Source organism: Diplotaxodon limnothrissa, linkage group LG16, assembly GCF_057381915.1.
Source record: "Diplotaxodon limnothrissa isolate DT_005_m linkage group LG16, D_limnothrissa_male_GT1.1, whole genome shotgun sequence".
Lineage (NCBI taxonomy): Eukaryota > Metazoa > Chordata > Actinopteri > Cichliformes > Cichlidae > Diplotaxodon > Diplotaxodon limnothrissa.
In genome coordinates this window covers 25,179,523-25,196,992 of record NC_140611.1, presented here as the reverse complement: position 1 = coordinate 25,196,992, position 17,470 = coordinate 25,179,523, and the positions used below count along the sequence as shown (strand labels likewise).

Genomic DNA, 17,470 nt, shown 5'->3' with positions numbered 1-17,470 from the left:
TGAATTATATATAGGCTTTTGTTTAGATGTTTTATTTTACATTTATCGGATAATTGCTCGTTTTTGTTCAGTAGCAGAAAGCTTTTTTTAGAAAAAGAATAGAATAGACATTCATAGATTTTCTTATCTTTATATTAAAAATATGTATTTGTAGTGATTTTTATGGTTAATCAAACAATGTCAGAAATATTTCTTTGTCGGGATAAACTTTCATTAGTTCAAGTTGCACTCTATATGCTGAAATACTCTTTTCATGTAGTGACCATTGGCACCAGTGGATGAAAAGTTCATCACTCCATTACATTTCTTCTGCTTATAACACCCTTAATTATCCAATTCCTGTGAGTTAATTTTTCATTAGCAAACCTTGGATGCATTGAGCTAAAGATGATCTTTTACTTGTAAGCTTAGTGCTTTGTGTACATGAGTGCCGGTCAAGCAGAAGCACTTCTGATTAACAGGGAAAATCTGTATGTGTGTCTGTCATTAAAAAACAGTCAAACCAGCTGTTTTGTTTCGTTTAAATCCAGTATCCTACAAGATTGTCATTTAGCACATTAACTACCCAGCAATACTGTATTGGCTACAAGATATGGCACAAATATCAATGTGCAACTTCAAGCTTTGGGCACTTATGATACTGAGGTAGCAAAATAATCTATTTATACATCAAACACGACTTATTTATAATGGCTCTTCCTACCAAGAGTTTAGCTGTTTGGTTAAAATGTTGCTTCACAAGGTGTCTAAGTGCAAAGCTTTAAAAAATGACTCCTACAATACTTTGGCACCAACGACGACACGATGAAGCTCTCCGACGGTGTGGGGGCCGTCTCGGGCAGTAAGAGAGGTCAGTTATTTTACACCAGCGCCAGCACCAGTGCCGATCTGCAGAGCAACAAATCTAACTATTCTTTGATGTCCTTGATAACGGATAGCTGAGACAGGGTTTTCTTGACCCGCAGAGCAGTCAGTCGCGCAGCAGAGTTGGCGTACCAGCACTCCCTCATCAGCTTGCCCATCACACGCAGAGCCTGGTGTAGCAACGAGATGAGATGACGTTATAAGTTACAAAACCCGGAAAATCACAGGTCAGGCTCCAGTGTGTACTGGAATAACAAATATCAAATATCTGATCTGAACAGTTTCACCGGTAACTAAACATGCAATCCAACCTCTTTGATTGACTCTGTAGAAATATCTTTGCAGCCTTTGCAGTGGTAGTAATAGTTTTTGGTAGCTAAAATTGAATACAGTGGTGTGTCAGAATAACGCCCAATTCTCTTCTGTCGGGAAGTGGTTTAACAAGAAATGAGATCTGAGACAAAGAAGTCTCAGACCTCACCCTGTTCTGTCAATCACTTTTAGCCCATTACCCGAGGCCTTGAAGATAACCACTGCTATGTGTGTCATCCCTCCAGTGCCGTCCTGACTTCTTAAATATCAAGTTTTCTGTACATTTTAAAAAGCTTTAAGAGAATTTCCACTTTCATATGGCTGTAATATGTATATATTTGAATCACCGAGTTGTCTGATGATATCTGTGACGATAGTGAACAGTGTCCACTAAAGTGCAACTCCCCCTGAAAGGCAAGGGCTATACTACAACTTTGATGTTTTTTTATTACATCATGCTGACATCAGCCTATCGAGGTCAAATGCTTAGCCAATCATGGTACTCGTGTCCTCCAAGGCCTAGCATATTGTTTGAAAGTTTGAAGACGAGCCATAAAAATTGTGGGTAATAAAAAGCTCTTACTGAGTTTGAAATTTGGTGCCTTGACCTTGACCCGATTTTCCCCAAAATGAAATCAGCTCGAGTTGTTATTGGTATCTAATATCACACAAAATTTTAAAATGATACATTGAAAACTGTTGACATTAGACTGCTAGCAAACAGACAAATGACATAATATACTCCCTCCCTTCCTGGTAGAATAAAGAAATCTCCCTCAAACTGGCAAAACTTGTGATGTCATGATGCGTTGTACACAGGAAAAATTATGGTAAATTTATTGACCTATGGATAAGACTGAGGTAGTAGTTTGTGGCCAGAGTGCATCAAGCATGGAGGGTGATAGCTATTACCTATAACCTCAATAGCTGTTACATGAGCTCCTTATGTATAAAGTTGGGACAACAGACTAATCTTTGACAGCCACCTCAGCTTAAATAAGCATGTCACCTCAGTTGTGCAGCTTGGTTTGCAGCTTACAAGACTCAGTAAGGTCTGCTCAGTTTTATCTAGATAAAATCTAGACACAGTCATATACATGCTTTAAGATCCCCTAGATTATCTTACTGCATTTCTCGGTTCACACTAAAGCATATTTCAGATCTCCTGACATCATTTGCTCGTGACTGTGACATCGATCACTCTGGAAACAGTTATAAAACCATTTCTAAGGCATTAAGACTCCAGAAAATCAAGGTGCGAGCTGTTATCCACAAATCGAGAAAGCTATTGCTATTACTTGGGTTATTGTTGTCTAATATTAATTTTTTTTGATGATCTAAAACATGTAAGTGTAAAAAATATGCTAAAAAAGTAAGAAATAAAGGCTTTTTCCCAAACTATATATAAATGAAGTTGACAAAGTTTAATACTGTCAGGAGCACACACAAAAGTTTGTTTTTAGCATGTAATTTGTTTAGTTTTAAACATGCTCATGCTTTGATACAGCTATTTCATATGTGACACTGTAAATTTTCCTATGTGGTTAGAGGCTGTTGGTTCACTGATGCTCGGTTTGGTGCTAAACTGTGACTAATCGTGCTTTATGTCACCGTGACACCGGCTCTTTGACAGCTATCTCACATAACGACACATCAGATTTCTGTCTCACCTCACAGCTCTGCCACTGATTGGGAATGCTGGGTCTGAGCTTCTGATCGCAAACCACTTTCCTCATGTCCTCAATGGATGGATCTGAAGGCACCATGTCATAATAAGGCAGCTGAAAATCCTCATGAAGTCCTGTGAAAATGCAAAAAACAAAAAAGCATTTTGTTTATTGTCTGGGTTTTTTTTACAGTTTCATGTATGCACTCTTCTTGAAGCAGTGCATGCTTTTCCTTTTTTCTATGATTACATACTGTGGTGATACTCAGTGTAATGCTATAATATGGCAGCGTATGTGCAAGTAATACTTGCGAGCCACAAGTTCAGGCCTTAGTTAATGACGTTAATATGGCCGCTCATTTCAGACAGCCTGCACTGAGAGTCAGTATAAGATTTTTTTCAACTGTGTATTATGCAAAGCAAGTCTCTCACAGTCGCTCCCAAAATAAAAGTATTGTTTTGGAAATTTGCATGAAACTTGTGGTAGAGTGTATGTGTGTGTGCGTAGTTTGAAATACCCCTATCGGAGCATCTTCTGGCCAGTTCCCAGAACACCAGGCCTAATGAATAGATATCCGCCCGCTTAAACGACTCAAATGTGTTTATATTGATTGTCTCATCCAGGATTTCTGGAGCCATGTACCTGCAGAGGACAGAATGATTACTGTCTAATGAAATAAAAAGCCCAGTACCTCTTGCAGTATATACTTTAACGAATTTGTTTGTGTGGGTTGGGTTCAAAACTTTCTCACCCAAATTCTAAAAATGTGAAACCACAGGTCACATCACCCTCGTCAAAACCAGCAGAACATATAAGCTGCAGGACATGCATCCGTCTTCATTGCTGAAGACAGCAAAGATTCAAGTGCTGCTCTTGTAGGAATGGTTATCACTTTTTAAAAGGACAAATAATATATCATCTTTAAAAGAAAACACAGCACTTACTCAAGCCTTATAGACTGACCAAAAACAAGTCCACAACCACTAGGAGTCGCCAAAGCCTAAATGCTTGAGAATGGACTGCTGCTAAATAAATACATTTGTTTTTGTACTGTTTACAGTTGCATCACTGCTGTTTGTTCTCTCACACCAAATAAATTGAGATTTCATGACTTTTACTCAGCATTTTTCTCAAACGGGCTGTGTGAACTGTGTGCACAGACACTACATGATGATGTCTCCTCTATAAAGAGTATTATTTATGCATCAATCGGGGGGGAAAGCTGTTCTACACATGTGTTCCTGCACTTTTGACCTCTTTAAACTTTGTCCTTTCCTCCATGCATCTTGGAAATAGGTGAAGCTGTGCCAGAAACCCCTTGTGCAATGTGTACATACACGGCTAATATTACTCTCTAAATAAACAAGGCCAGTTATTCCAGCATGACACCTGGAGGGCCTTATTTGTTACTGTGGGTTCTGCTTTTCTTGCTGAAACCAAAACCAAAGATGCTGGCTTCCTCTTAATGTTTAAGGGCCAATTAATAGTATTACTTTAAAACACACCGACATGAGAGAACAACTCAAAATCACCAATAATATTTAAAGAACATGGAAGTGATTTCGGTTTAAAGGCACTTCAGTTTAATTTCACATTTCTGTTTTGTGTGTGTTTTTTGTATTGTGACATAAATCCAACCTCTTAGTTCCCACTCTGTGGTTGGATGGTATGTCTATGGTGTTTGTGCTGGAGTCGAGTTTCACGGCCAAACCCAAATCTGCAATCACCGCCGTCCCGTTCTTCTTCACTAAGACATTTTTAGATTTTAGGTCTCTGTGAGCAATGGCTGGCTTCCCTAGAAGCAAGAAAGTAACAATTAAGGTTATTCTGGAAGCCCCAAAAATGTTCTTTATATTACAGCAAATATTTTGGGTCTTTTAGAGATGGATAAAATTGAGGATCATTTTCCAGCCTTAATGTCATAAAATGTCACCTTATCATATCACAGCAGGGTTTGCCTTGTGGTTACACTGTAGCACTGAGTTGATTAGCAAATTAATGGTCAGTCAATGGAAATTTTTTCTTCAGGTTTTAATATATAAAGATATCGCATTGAGATATAGGAAGCACATGGCCAAAATACATTTGCTCCTTTTAATAAGATTAAAGGATATATATATATTAAAGGAAATAGAGCACCCTTTGAGCTTCTCTGATGTGACTTCACTGTCCTAGAATTCAAGTTCTTTATTTACTAAGTACATTCATACCCTGTGTGCCAATGATTTCCATGTGGAGATGTGCCAGCCCACTGGCTATGGACAGAGCAAGAATAATCATGCCTTCCACTGAGACCGTGTGCCTGTTCAGGTAATCATACAGGGAGCCGTGCTCATGGTACTCTGACACCAACCAGAGCTGAGTCCATGAGCCGTTATCTGCAAAAAGGCAGCGAATGACAACGTTATATGTTGGCGAATTTATTTCATAGCTTAATTTGTGAATACATTTGTATTTAGTGCCTAGTTGTAAGACCTTTGTTATCAGCAGCAATAAAGCCCAGGATGTTTTCGTGCCTGAGCATGACAGTCTGATAGATCTCAGCTTCACGGAACCACGAGCGCTCGTCCCTGGAAGAGAAGATCTTAACTGCCACGTCCTCGCCCCTCCACTTGCCGCGCCACACCTCGCCGTATCGACCTTTTCCGATGGTCTCCTGCAGGACGATGGTTCGAGCTATGGTTCGCTGGACCAGCAGTGGCAGCCCTGCAAGATGCAGACGGGAAGAGAAGAGCAGTGGTTTTGTCTCAGCAGATCATAGCTGGAGGGATCAACAAAATGTGTGCAATTACTGGATTATACTTGTACCACAATGGTCACAATCCGGGCCATCGTGTCAGTAACCATGTGACAAGTTCAAGCAGTTCTCTCACCTGATCCTGAACCAGAAGTGCTCATGTCATATATCAGATCTTTGAGACTTCTGTCAGGTGACATTAGCAACTGATCATCCAGAGGCTCCTCCGGGTCCTGCTTGTGGGATCGCCTGTAGGCACAACGGTGGCCCTGCACAACAAAGACGCCTAGCAGGATCCCTACACACAGCAAGCAGGAGGGCACCAGGATCACCACGATGAGCTGCAGCCTGCTCCAGCCGGGTTCTTCTGAAGGCCTCTCTGAACAACAACATAGCCAATATTATTAGCGTGTAGTCCTTTTCTAACATTCCTAGTACTTTTTTTGGTTCAATAATCAGTAGAATGTAGAATGGGGTAAGATTTGAAACTGTGTTTAATGGGTCTAAGGTCCCTGCTGTGTCTGCTGCACACCCTGGTGGTTACTAGAAAACATGGCAAGCAACAGCATAGGGGGCAATTAGCACAACTCAACACATCAGGTGTTACATAAAACTCCAGCTAGCATAGATGAGTCAGCTTTTTCAGACTTTTAGAAAAGCTCAGCAAAATTAAAACACCACTTATTCTGCAGCCCTAAACTTTAGAGAGGTGGAAATTGAACGTTTGGCAGATGCAATGTTTTCTTGTTTTTCCAGCGTGTCTGAAAATTTTCATCACTGCCTGTAAGTGTCATTAATCAAAAAGGAATAAAGATATTGAATCTTTTGGTGCCAGCAAGCTTTCACTCCTCAAAAAATACGTGCAGTGAACTAATCAGCAACAGGTGCACCGTCAGACCTCGCAAATAAAGATCTGGGCTTGGCAAAACAAAATAACTTGACGTTTCTGTCCCTGACCTTCATTCTGTCTGTGGGTGGCCAGAGGAAAACCTGGACACAAACAAAAACAGGTGAGCGGGTGGGCGCTGTGATAATATGAGATTTAGAGACATGCTGGCAAAATAATGTGCTGTCAGTGCTGCATTACTACCATGACCTAGTGCTAATTTTGTTTGGTCTGGGGAAATAAAGAGGGAGAATTCTGTAACGATTATTTGGCCAGCTTCAAGATTGCAGGAGCTACAACTAACTCTTTCAACATATATGTGCACATGTGGGTACTGTAATAAAAAAAATAAAGGTTTGAAAAAAACCCAAGTCCCCAAAGGATGAAATGTCCTCACCAAGTGATCCTAAAATGTGCAACATCTGCAGATGGCCCAATGTGCAAAGCAACACATTGTGAACTAAACCACAGTTTCTTAAGACATCTTTAGCCTTTTACCTAAATACAGATCCTGCCATGTGTCCAACTGGTGCTCAGCAGATATGGTGCAAAACAAGACCTTACTCTCTCCTCTGGCTTATAAGACCTTCTACCGTACACACTCTTTTCTTCCCTCTTAGGTGATTGGGGTCATCTCAAAGCTTATATCTGCTTTTAAACTGTTTACTACAGCTAAGAGGAGTTTGGAAATTAGGTACAAAGGAACACTTAAAGTATCCCTTCCCGTGTGTTGAAAAACTCTAAAGTAAATCAAATTGTACAGCTACACAAACCACTAAACACTGCCTAGCACTTAAATGTCTGAGTATAGAAATGCATGGATGTCAAAGCGAGGTCATGAATTCTTTATGTATAAAAAAAAAATCCACAGCTAAACGGATGAGCTGATATGTAGCAAAGCAGTGGAACAGATTGATTGCGCTGTCCTCATTCACAGTCAGCACCATCATGGCCTCGGGGCACTGCCCCAACCACTCTCATTAAAAATCTGCAGCATCAGACACTTCAGCACCAAACATATGAATATGATCATATATTTGTTTTGTTTCTCACTGACCATCTATACCTTTCTGCTTGCAAATTGGAAACAATCAGTAAATGAATCCATTAGGAAATCAACTGATAATCTGCAGTATTTTTAATAAATAAACCATTTCAGTAATTTTTTTAGCCAGCTGCATATACAAAGGTGTGAGTAATCCTTCTCTGCATTAAGCCCAACTTCCAGCCGGCAGACCCATGAGAGGCTTTTGGGACTACATGCCTGACAAAGTATTTATTTATAAATCAGGCGAGGGAGGGGGAGGATCACTAACTGACGTCCCATAGCCTCTGCCAGATTTGTTATGTCACAGGATCTAGGAGGATCAGCATCCACCTCGTCTAGCCGGGACCAGAATGAGTGGGAAATCCCACACAGATTGAGTTGGTGTTGCCGCTGAGTGTATGCTACTGAAGCAGTGGAACATTAAAAGACTGTCTGAGGGGCTGAATGCATTTTTCCTGTATTTCATTTTTACAATATCCGCAAACTGTTTATATATAAATCTATTCATTTTTGTATCTGCTATCACAGCTTATGTAGGGCAGAGTACACTCTGGACAAGTAGCCCATTGCAGGTCTAACCCAAACATACAGACAAGCATTTACAGTCATACCCACTGCTAATTTAGAACGACAGGCTAACTAACATACATATCTTTGGAGACTGGGAGGAAGCCAGAGTATCTGGAGTAAACCCGCACAAGCGCACATGCAAACTGCACACAGAGAGGCCCCAGCTGGCCAGGTGGTCTCGCCACATACTGCTGCATTACCACACTGTGCACTGTTTATATATAACTCTGTATTATTTCTGCTTCAAAACACAACCAAAAATTAGTAGAGGCAAATAGACACAGCGGCCTCAGGTTATTAGCATCGTGTGGGCTGTACCTGGGTATAGGTGCAGGGTCTCGTTGTTGCAGAAGTCAGTGAAGCAACAGTTCCTTTTGGAGACATTTCTGGAGCTGTAGCAGAAGACCTGGCCTTTCATCTCAGAGGGGGACAGGCAGGACTTCACTGCCTCCTCCTTCCCATCGATCAGCATCACAGAGTTCCAGCAAGCGCCGTCTGCTGCTGTCTCACAGGTGTTGTTGGCACACAGCTGGCACACACACTTCAAACCTGAAAGACATTGAGATTTGGTGATTTTTGTCTTCAGACACTTTACAGCTGACAGCATTCACTGTACTTCATTTATCTGTGAGTGACTGAGGGGGGCTGGGGGGAGGACAATATACTGACTCCCGTGAACAGTGGTTTTTAACTCTTTAGTAGCAGGATGCTCCTGTTACACAATGACATCTATGCTCTTAATCGATGGAGGTGGAGGAACCAGATTAATGCCTCTTAGTTTAACACCCACATAATCTTGTGTTCTACTTGGAGCTGTTGTCATGCTTTGTTCCATAAGCAGTGTCTGATAAGCAAGAGTGCACTGCCTGCTCACAAGGAAGAAAAACAAATAGCTTTAAAAATTGCTAATTATTTAATTGTGTGCAATGTTTTTTATGGCGCCTTCAGTTTTCAAGCTAAAGGTCTCCACAGCCTTATCTTGTAAATTGTAATATTTTGTAACAAGTATCACCCATTCATACATTTTTTTATAGACACTGATGGCTGATCCTGAAATATAATTATCAACAGCTAAGTGACAATACCTTAAATCAGTTTCCAGTCATGACTGCTGTATGTATGCAGTAATTATTTTACTTACTGTACTCTGTAATAATCTTAAGTCATTCTTCACTGCCTTAATTTGGATCCACCACGCCATAAGACCTGTTGTCAGAATGGCTTCTTTACAGCCACTGAGACCTTTTCTGATGACTCTGCAGTGGACAGCAGACGGATCAACTGAAGGACCAGATGCATCTCGCAGGTTCTGCGTCAGGTCTTAGCTGGATTTTTTTTCCTATTTCTTTAGGATATGAATTTCAGATACTGTCCATCTACTGTAGATATTTTTATCCCTGACATTTCTTCATTTGTCCTCCACTTATCCAGTTTTTACAGAATTTCTAAGGGCCCTCTGAATACCATGCTGTGCCAAGTCTTCTGCTGATAACTCTTTGGAATTCACCTTGTTGGTGCAAAAAATACTTTATGCTGTTTTTGTACGTTCAACTAAATAAACGGGAATAATTTCTTTTTGACATGCTCTTAGAAACAAAAGGCCTAAAGATTCAAAGTTGCCTGTTATAATGGCCTGGATAAACACTAGTTCCTTCACTTAGTCGCCTTTTTATACTTAAACATAGATCAATGTAAAAAACAAACAAAAACAAATTCTGAAAATGTTTGGATACAGGACTGGATGGAAAACAAGTGAAAAAGCATCCAATGTCCAAACCTGGAGACCAGTTTTCTAAAAATACAATAAAGTCTGGCTCACTGGAAGCAAAATGTTAAGAAATGAGATTAATCAGCTGTATTTTTATGTTTTTTTTGTTGTGTGCTTTTTTTAAAAATCGTATAAATCATAAATTCATTGATACGTAGTGATATCAGAAATCAATCCCTGTTTATTCCAGACTCTTGTTTTTTTCTGCTCCCTCGCGAATCTCCTGGAAAGCTGATCAATTTTTTATTGACTCTGCATTTTGTACTAAATCTGGAACCACATTGCTCACTTGGCTCAGTTCCCATGAACTATGAATGCCTTATAAGTAAATCTGACTTACAATATGCATGTCACACAGAGGTTATATGGTACCTAAAATCTGGAAGAGCCAAAGTATGAAAAGGGGATTTAAACAAATATCATTACATAACAAAATAATATCTTTATAAACATAATCTTTATTTTCAACATCTTGTAGCCTAACCATTAAAGTGAAAAAAATTTCAGCCCACAGTAAACAGCGGTGTACGGTCTCAAAGGAGAAGTTTTTGAAAAATTCAATTAGAGTATATTTTTCCTCCAGCCTGCTGTGCTGTTCATTTAGGTGGTTTTGATGCAAGCTGCCCAGTTTTGGACATGCTGGCTGTAATGTCTGGCTTCTCTCTGACTATAATGGAACAAAATGCCACTCACCTTGTGGTGACTAAGGTGCCAAAAACAAACAGAGAACTGATGTCTCTTTTTCCAGAACAAGAAAAAGAAATACAACCACAAATCTTGCTTTGACCAGTGTCATGTAACAACTATTTTCTTCCCATAGTCTACAACCACTAAAACAAGCGCGCAGCTAGCTAATTATAGCTCTGCTGAGAGAAGACATCATTAATGTTTACATCCCATAATGCTCTCATCACGAGTACATGAATCCTTCTGCAGAGTGACAGGGATTGCAGGTGTAGTTCGGAAGAAAGGAAATATCTCCCGCATGAAAGTGCTCATGGACATTTTTTTTTTACCCCAAAAGAGACATTTCTCCTTTTTTTTTAGCAGCAAAGAAAAATAAAGCACTTAGAGACCACGTGTCACCTGATTTACTGAATTTAAGAGCAGGCAGACATCTCTCCAGCCAGCCCCAAACTCACAACAAAACACTCTAAACGGATAAACTGTGAAGGAACGAAGACATAAATTTGATCTTCATTATACTGACAGAACATAATCTCCAGTGGACAACTGAGCAGCAATAACTCTTCATCCTTTTGGTCTTTAAATGGGACTGATTGACAGTTAGAAATATGACCAATCTTCTCTTTTAAAGGTTTTTGTAAAGCTCGTCTTGATGAGAGACCTGCTGACAAAATCAGCACAAAAAAAGTTCAGGTGAAGACTATGAGATTACTTTTTGCCTTTTTATAGCATAGCTGGGGTTGCTTGGTAACAACCTGTTCAAGGACAATTAAGTTAAAATACACTGAGGTGCGGCGAGAGTTTCCTTTCTTAAAGCTGATGAACGTCTGAGCACTGGTGTGTGTATTTAATCACTTGTATAACACTGATGGAGACCGAAGACTTGATTTGGGGATCGTGCATCTTAAATGGCAAAACTATTTTTCCAAAATATACATGTTCAAAATCTTGTTGAGAGTTTATAAAAGGCGCAAAAACTTCTAAGTAAAAACATTTTTATTGGCTTAATTTATCAAATTAGCAGAAACAAAAATCTAAACTTCTTACAATAAATGGGACTGTGAAACCTCACGTAATCTAACAATAGTTTAACAGGAAACTTGTCTAACCATTTGCCCTCTTTCTAAATCCCCATCTTATGATGATATATAACTACATTTCAAATCTATATTTAATTCTCTCTGTTTCAGGAACTTCATATTACCCCATAGCCTCTGCGTGCACATTTAAAAAGCTGTGAAAAGAAAACCAACAATGAATCAAAGTTGATTCCACATCCATTCAGTTTGGAAGTGGATCTTTGCTTTGAATCCGTTTTGAAATGACTGTTTGCAGCTTTTAGAGCTTGTTTTGTGACAAACCCTAGAAGGGGAAGCTGAATCTGAGCAGTGACAGTAATGAGTACTCTTTTAAATGAAATATTGCGCAAACTTTGCACATGCTGTTCACATTTATAAATCATTCTCCATAAACTAACAGGTTTGGATAGCCCTGCAGCACCCCTCAATCCTGAAAGAATAATTACTCATTTCCTCAGGCATCACCAGAGTCAGTTACAAATTAATTCTCTCTCTGTGTTGGGGAGTATAATACTGTTATTTGCAGTGTTGTGAAGTCTTGTTATAACTGTGGACCAAACTCGATGAGTCCCTTTGAACTAATATCTGCACTAATATAACAGAGAAAGTGTTTACAATTACAGGAAACAGGGAATATCTGCCACACTAGAAAATCACCCATTTATTACTCAAATAAGGAATACGTTCACTGCAAAGAATGTAGAAAGAGAGACATTTTTACTTTGTTATTTTTCTGGCTTTACTTAAATCTGCATTTAATGAGCCTTGTTAACCTTTTAAGTAGCTCAATTATTCGGATTGAATTCCAGTGTCTAGAAGAATAGCACTGAGGCTTGTAGAATAATTTGGAGGCATTAAGCAATAAGAGGCATTTAGCGCAATTAAGCAATAACTGGTTGTTTTTAAAAGTTTCACTTAATCATTGCATTAGAAATTAAGCTATTACATAGCTAAAGGTGACCCAGAGTGACTAAGAGAGTGCAACTAGTACAACTTACCTTAAGTCACCTGTAACCTTTTACCTTAAGTCAGAGAATGTCAGATGAAAAAACTTGTGCTTTTTAATTATTTTCAACAAAATGCGTTAGACAAAGATCTGACATACAAAGTTTGCCAAACAATAGTTTTCATCCAGTTCAACCCACCATCTATTTGCCCCACTGGAAATGTAGTAAAACATGCACTGCAGTCTAACACAGTTTTTCTAAGTTGGAGTTGTCTTTCTGTGTACCTGAGCCCACCAGCAGCCAAACAAGCCAGGCTGTGTTTATGAAGTAGCATCTGTTCTGTTTTCCAGCTCTGGAGTTAAGTGGCTGCAGATTCTCCAATTCTTAATGTATTTCATCAATATCAAATGCAATGTTACAGCACTTCAAGATGCAGCATGAATGTGGGTGGAAACTATGGATTGTTTTCATCAGTTAACCTGACATCTATTTCCATAATGAACTGTTTGGTCTGTAGAATAAAAGAAAATTGTAATGCCTTCAATTTAGGATTTTCTGCAGCCCAGTTTTCAGCAAATATGTAGTTTTGGGCAACAAGTAGTTCAAAAGCAAAACATATGACAAGAAAAAGTTGCAAATCACTTTAGAGACACTTGAATTATTACCTCAGTTATCAAGTTATGAGAGTAGCTCCAGGTTATTTTTGAATGATGAACTATCCTTTCAGGGGTGTAGTATGAATTCAATCACAGAAAACAAATAATTAATATTTCTATTTCATATTAAGCAAAACGTTTTAATCCTAGATACAAACAGGCTACAAGGCAAATGCTTTAAGGTCTTTGAAATGATATATCACAGCATGTGTACTAAAGCTGACCACATATTTTAGCCAAACCTACTTACTGACAGCTTGAAATTACAGTCTTTTAACACCCATACTTCCCCACCGCACACATGCTGTTTGTGGGCGGTAACTTTACTTTCAGACCTTTTTAACAGCAGCAAAATAAGAAAAAGAAATGCTCCACTTTTGATCATATCTTTAAAGACAAATTCTTCTTCTTTTTTTTTTATTGCTATAAAGTTTTGTGTGATTTTGAAAAGCCAACTATACTAATTGGGTTAGTGTAGGCGGTCTAAGAACTCATTAAAAACCTTAAAAAAAACAAATGGCACAGCTTATTATCATGTTGCACCCTGAGACTGTGTACCTGCAGTCAGCTGGGCGACAGTCAGGAAAATCAACGCCGCTTGAAAGCACTGCTTCCCGGGACGAGTCATGGTAAGAGCCGCATCTGCTCCCTCTCTGACGCACCGCTTACACAGCTACTCTACAGAAAACAGAGCAAATAAACATTGCGGTAAAGTCCGTCGGCCATGCACCCCCGCCACAAACGTCTCCGTCTGTAAACGATCGAGAAACGCAGTTTGCTCCGCCTCTGTTGACTGGACTTTAAGAGGATTAGCGCTGCAGACCTCTGATAAAGACATGTGAATGGGAGCCAGAGAGAAAGTGCGTCGCACATCCATTTAACTGCTGTCGGTCCAATGAAACACCACCTCCTGTCTGCCAAAGGGATATGGAAATTACCTCTGCTCACTGAGGTCTCACTTATTTATTAAATGTGCAGAGATTTTAAACTATTTACAGTGTAATCTGTGGAAATTACTAACTACAACGCCACAATCTGGCCAATCTGCAACCCATACATTATTAATAAATAATCCACAACAAGACTGCTGAGCTCCCTAATGAACACATGAGAACATGAGCACTCTGTGCTTCCCTGAGTGCAATTAATGTCAGTTAATGCAGAAGGAACGAATATGTCATATGAATGTGTCTTTGAATGTGTACTCTGAGCCCCTTTATGCACAGTGGCAGCCTTCCAGGCTTAAAAAATAGAGCCAATGCAACATGCCAAAACCTCAGTTTCTCCAATGGAGGCTGACCCCAAAAAGCCAGTCACTTCCCATGTTACAAAGCCCAACTTTAAAAACATGTTTACAGCCTGCTACAAAAACAGTTTTGGTCTCTAAGGAAGCCAATGTTTCCCTTTATTTAAAAAAAAAAAACTGCTCAAGGATTATTCTCCTTTGCAGCTGCCTGTTAACATGTTAAAATGACATTAAGCCTTAAAATGATGCATTAGGGATTAGGGGTCATGATTGCTATGACTGACAGGTGGATACCAACACAGCTTCACCACACCATCGCAGCGAATCAGAATCAATATCTTAAACAGGTTTGTGGCACTTTTTTGGAACATTCATAATAGAAATATCTACTGTGCACCTTTGCAGTATACACTTATAGTACACACTTAAGTGCAGTTCCTCCCGTGGGCACCTCAAGCTTGCTGTAGAAAGTAAGTCACTGCAGCTTTACAGCTTAAAGTACGTTTACAACTTGTTTAAAAAGCTATTAATGGTATCTGATCTACATGTATCAACAGTACAAGGGTGATTTTATTATTACTATTATGTTTTTGATAACTTACCCTTTAAAACTTTGGTGTACAGCTGCTTTGCCAGGTGGATGCCAAGGCAGCGTTAGCCCACCATTGTTCAGGCTCTTTCAAGCTCTCAAATGTGAGTTTGCAGTCCTGTGGATAACTCCCATCTTTTATATACAGCCTATGACAATTACGCTGGTCCCACCAATATTAATATTGTACTTCCAAACTCCTTAAAAAAAAAAAAAAAAAAAATCAGCTAATTGCAAGTGTGGTGCCCTCGAGGATCTGACAGTTGCCTGTTTTGAGAGTTTGGTAATCCAACCGTCAGCCTATCTTGTGGCCATTCCAACTGCTCTCCCTGGATGAGAGAAGCAAAAACAGAATAAAAAAAAAAAACTAGGCTGCACAGACGCCACTTCTGACCTCCCTCCTAGTGAGGCAGAAAGTAAACACTTAGTTGATCAACAGTGAATGACGTTGCTGTACATTCAAAGCTGGACTCACCTGCATGAAAGAAGTTATTTACAGCCAGCCATGTTTCTGCTGCTGAGGCTGCATAGCAACAAAAGGTGCCAATGTCTCCAGGGACAGTGAAGGTTTGATCCCACAGACTACACGATCATAACACAATCAAAAATCGGGATTTTTTTAAAAATCTATTTATTCATGGGCGGTATGCACATTGTCTACAAACAAGAAGTGGTGAGGCAGCCACTAGTAAACTCTGAATCCAGGAACCTTGACTTTTTGGGGGTTCTCGCAGCACAAACAGTCGCTGCTCCAACTGCACCAGCTGTGGTCCTTGGCAGTTAAGAAAATGAATCACTACTAATGTGGTGACTGACACAGTCTTCATCAAGGCACTACTAGGAGAACATTAAGTCACAAAACCAACATAAGAAAAATGAGAACTTGTACAGATACACTGACAGGCAAATGCACAATGTTTATTGAGGGTGCTAAGAAAAGAAAAAAAAAACATCCAAGACTGTAGGGTTGATGTAGGATTTTCATGAAGTTGGGTCTTTTTTGTTTATCCATGAGTGTCTTTATATAATCTGGTATAAATTGACTCTATATTGTTCATTTTTAACATTTAAATTCTTTCAAATATTTTGATATTTACTTACTGGAAAAAAGTAACACATACTTCGTCACCATTACACCCTCTCAGATAATGAATACAGTGCAACCAAGTCTAGCCCTAAACCTCAAAGAAACAGGATGGGACATTAAAACTGCTGGAGTCAAACCTCTGCTCTGCGGTCTCCGGACGGATCAAATGACACTGAATATGAAGACTTTTATACCTTAAAAGTCTGACAGCTGTTTTCAACACACACAGGACATCTTAGCATGGTTAATCACCCACTGTTGTCATTCAATCATCTGGCCTATAGCTCTTCATATGAATTAGTTTGTAACCAGTTTGACACTGCCAAATTCTGCTCTCCCCAAAGTTTGGGCTTCTTACCTTCACCAAATAAATAAAAAACTGTTCGCATTGTTAGAGCACATCTCCAGCAGTCAGAAAAGAAGCTGCTGTTTTAGCTGGAAAGATAAAAAGCTCTGATATTCCACTTGAGATGGAAATGGTCCTTATTATGCACTGTGAGCTGAATTTTCTGTTAGATTCGTAGAAGCTGGAAAAGTTCAGAACAGTCAGACACTGTACTCAGAAAGTGCAAGGACAAAACAGCTGGATAGTTAAGACTTAACAGATTAACAGCTGTCATAATAGCATCTTGACATCAAAGCCCAGCTTGAACAAAGTGAAATGAAAATGGGCATTTTAGAGTAGAGCCAGCAGAAGCATGCTGAGGCTAACCACTCGATTTCATACAACTAATTTTCCATCTTAGCATTTTAGCATATTAACATTTACCAATCAGGAATAAAGCAAAGGTATGATAAGAGGTTTCAGTGAACACTTTACAGGCGAGGCTAGAAAACCTCTCTGTAGTCTTGTGGATTACATCTCGAAATTAAGAAAACTTTGCCAAAATTTTGATAGGTTATGGGGGAAATAAACAGAGGTACTGCTTCATCATTCGAGGCATCAAATACATGTAAGCATAGCCGCCAGACTTCCAAAAATCTATTAAACCTTCAAGATATCCTGTGATGACTCTGAAGAAAGGTCACATCAAAAGAAGAAAGATTTACTGAACAGGAGCCTGATGAAGGTGGTGGCAGAGAAAAAGAGAAGGCATCACCATTTGAATTGATCTCAAGGTTGTGAATTTCTTTTACAGACTTTTGAGATATTTCTACACACTTCGACACAGTATCAAGACACCAGTCAGATGTAATTTACTTCTTTTTTTCCCCATTTTAATTAATAGAAATAACTAATTGATATAAAATGTTAAAGAAATTAAAAAACGCTGAAGTTTGACTTCAGTTACTTTGACAATGCACGCATTAAGACGACAATGCACGC

The 17,470-nt window shown here is 39.3% G+C and overlaps 1 protein-coding gene across 1 annotated transcript; it reads right to left on the bottom strand.

Annotated features, from left to right (window-relative positions):
* Positions 1–886: 886 nt before the first annotated feature.
* On the bottom strand, positions 887–13,864 carry acvr1c (activin A receptor type 1C). The gene is made up of 9 exons (XM_085374916.1): positions 13,780–13,864; positions 8,403–8,633; positions 5,717–5,959; positions 5,319–5,549; positions 5,054–5,221; positions 4,482–4,638; positions 3,361–3,485; positions 2,847–2,977; positions 887–1,034 (listed from the first exon to the last, which is right to left on the bottom strand). The coding sequence occupies exons 1-9, from the start codon at positions 13,847–13,849 to the stop codon at positions 909–911; spliced, it is 1,482 nt and encodes a 493-aa protein (XP_085231042.1). The 5' UTR covers positions 13,850–13,864; the 3' UTR covers positions 887–908.
* Positions 13,865–17,470: the final 3,606 nt, after the last annotated feature.

What these genes read in the sequence shown, in the direction of transcription:
- acvr1c (XM_085374916.1), bottom strand. Translation starts at nt 13,849, where the DNA reads ATGACTCGTCCCGGGAAGCAGTGCTTTCAAGCGGCGTTGATTTTCCTG. An exon ending in GGAAATCATTGGCACACAGG is followed by an intron (nt 4,639 to 5,053) that starts GTATGAATGTAC and finishes TCTTGCTTCTAG; the next exon opens with GGAAGCCAGCCATTGCTCAC. An exon ending in ATCAGTGGCAGAGCTGTGAG is followed by an intron (nt 1,035 to 2,846) that starts GTGAGACAGAAA and finishes TTGCTACACCAG; the next exon opens with GCTCTGCGTGTGATGGGCAA.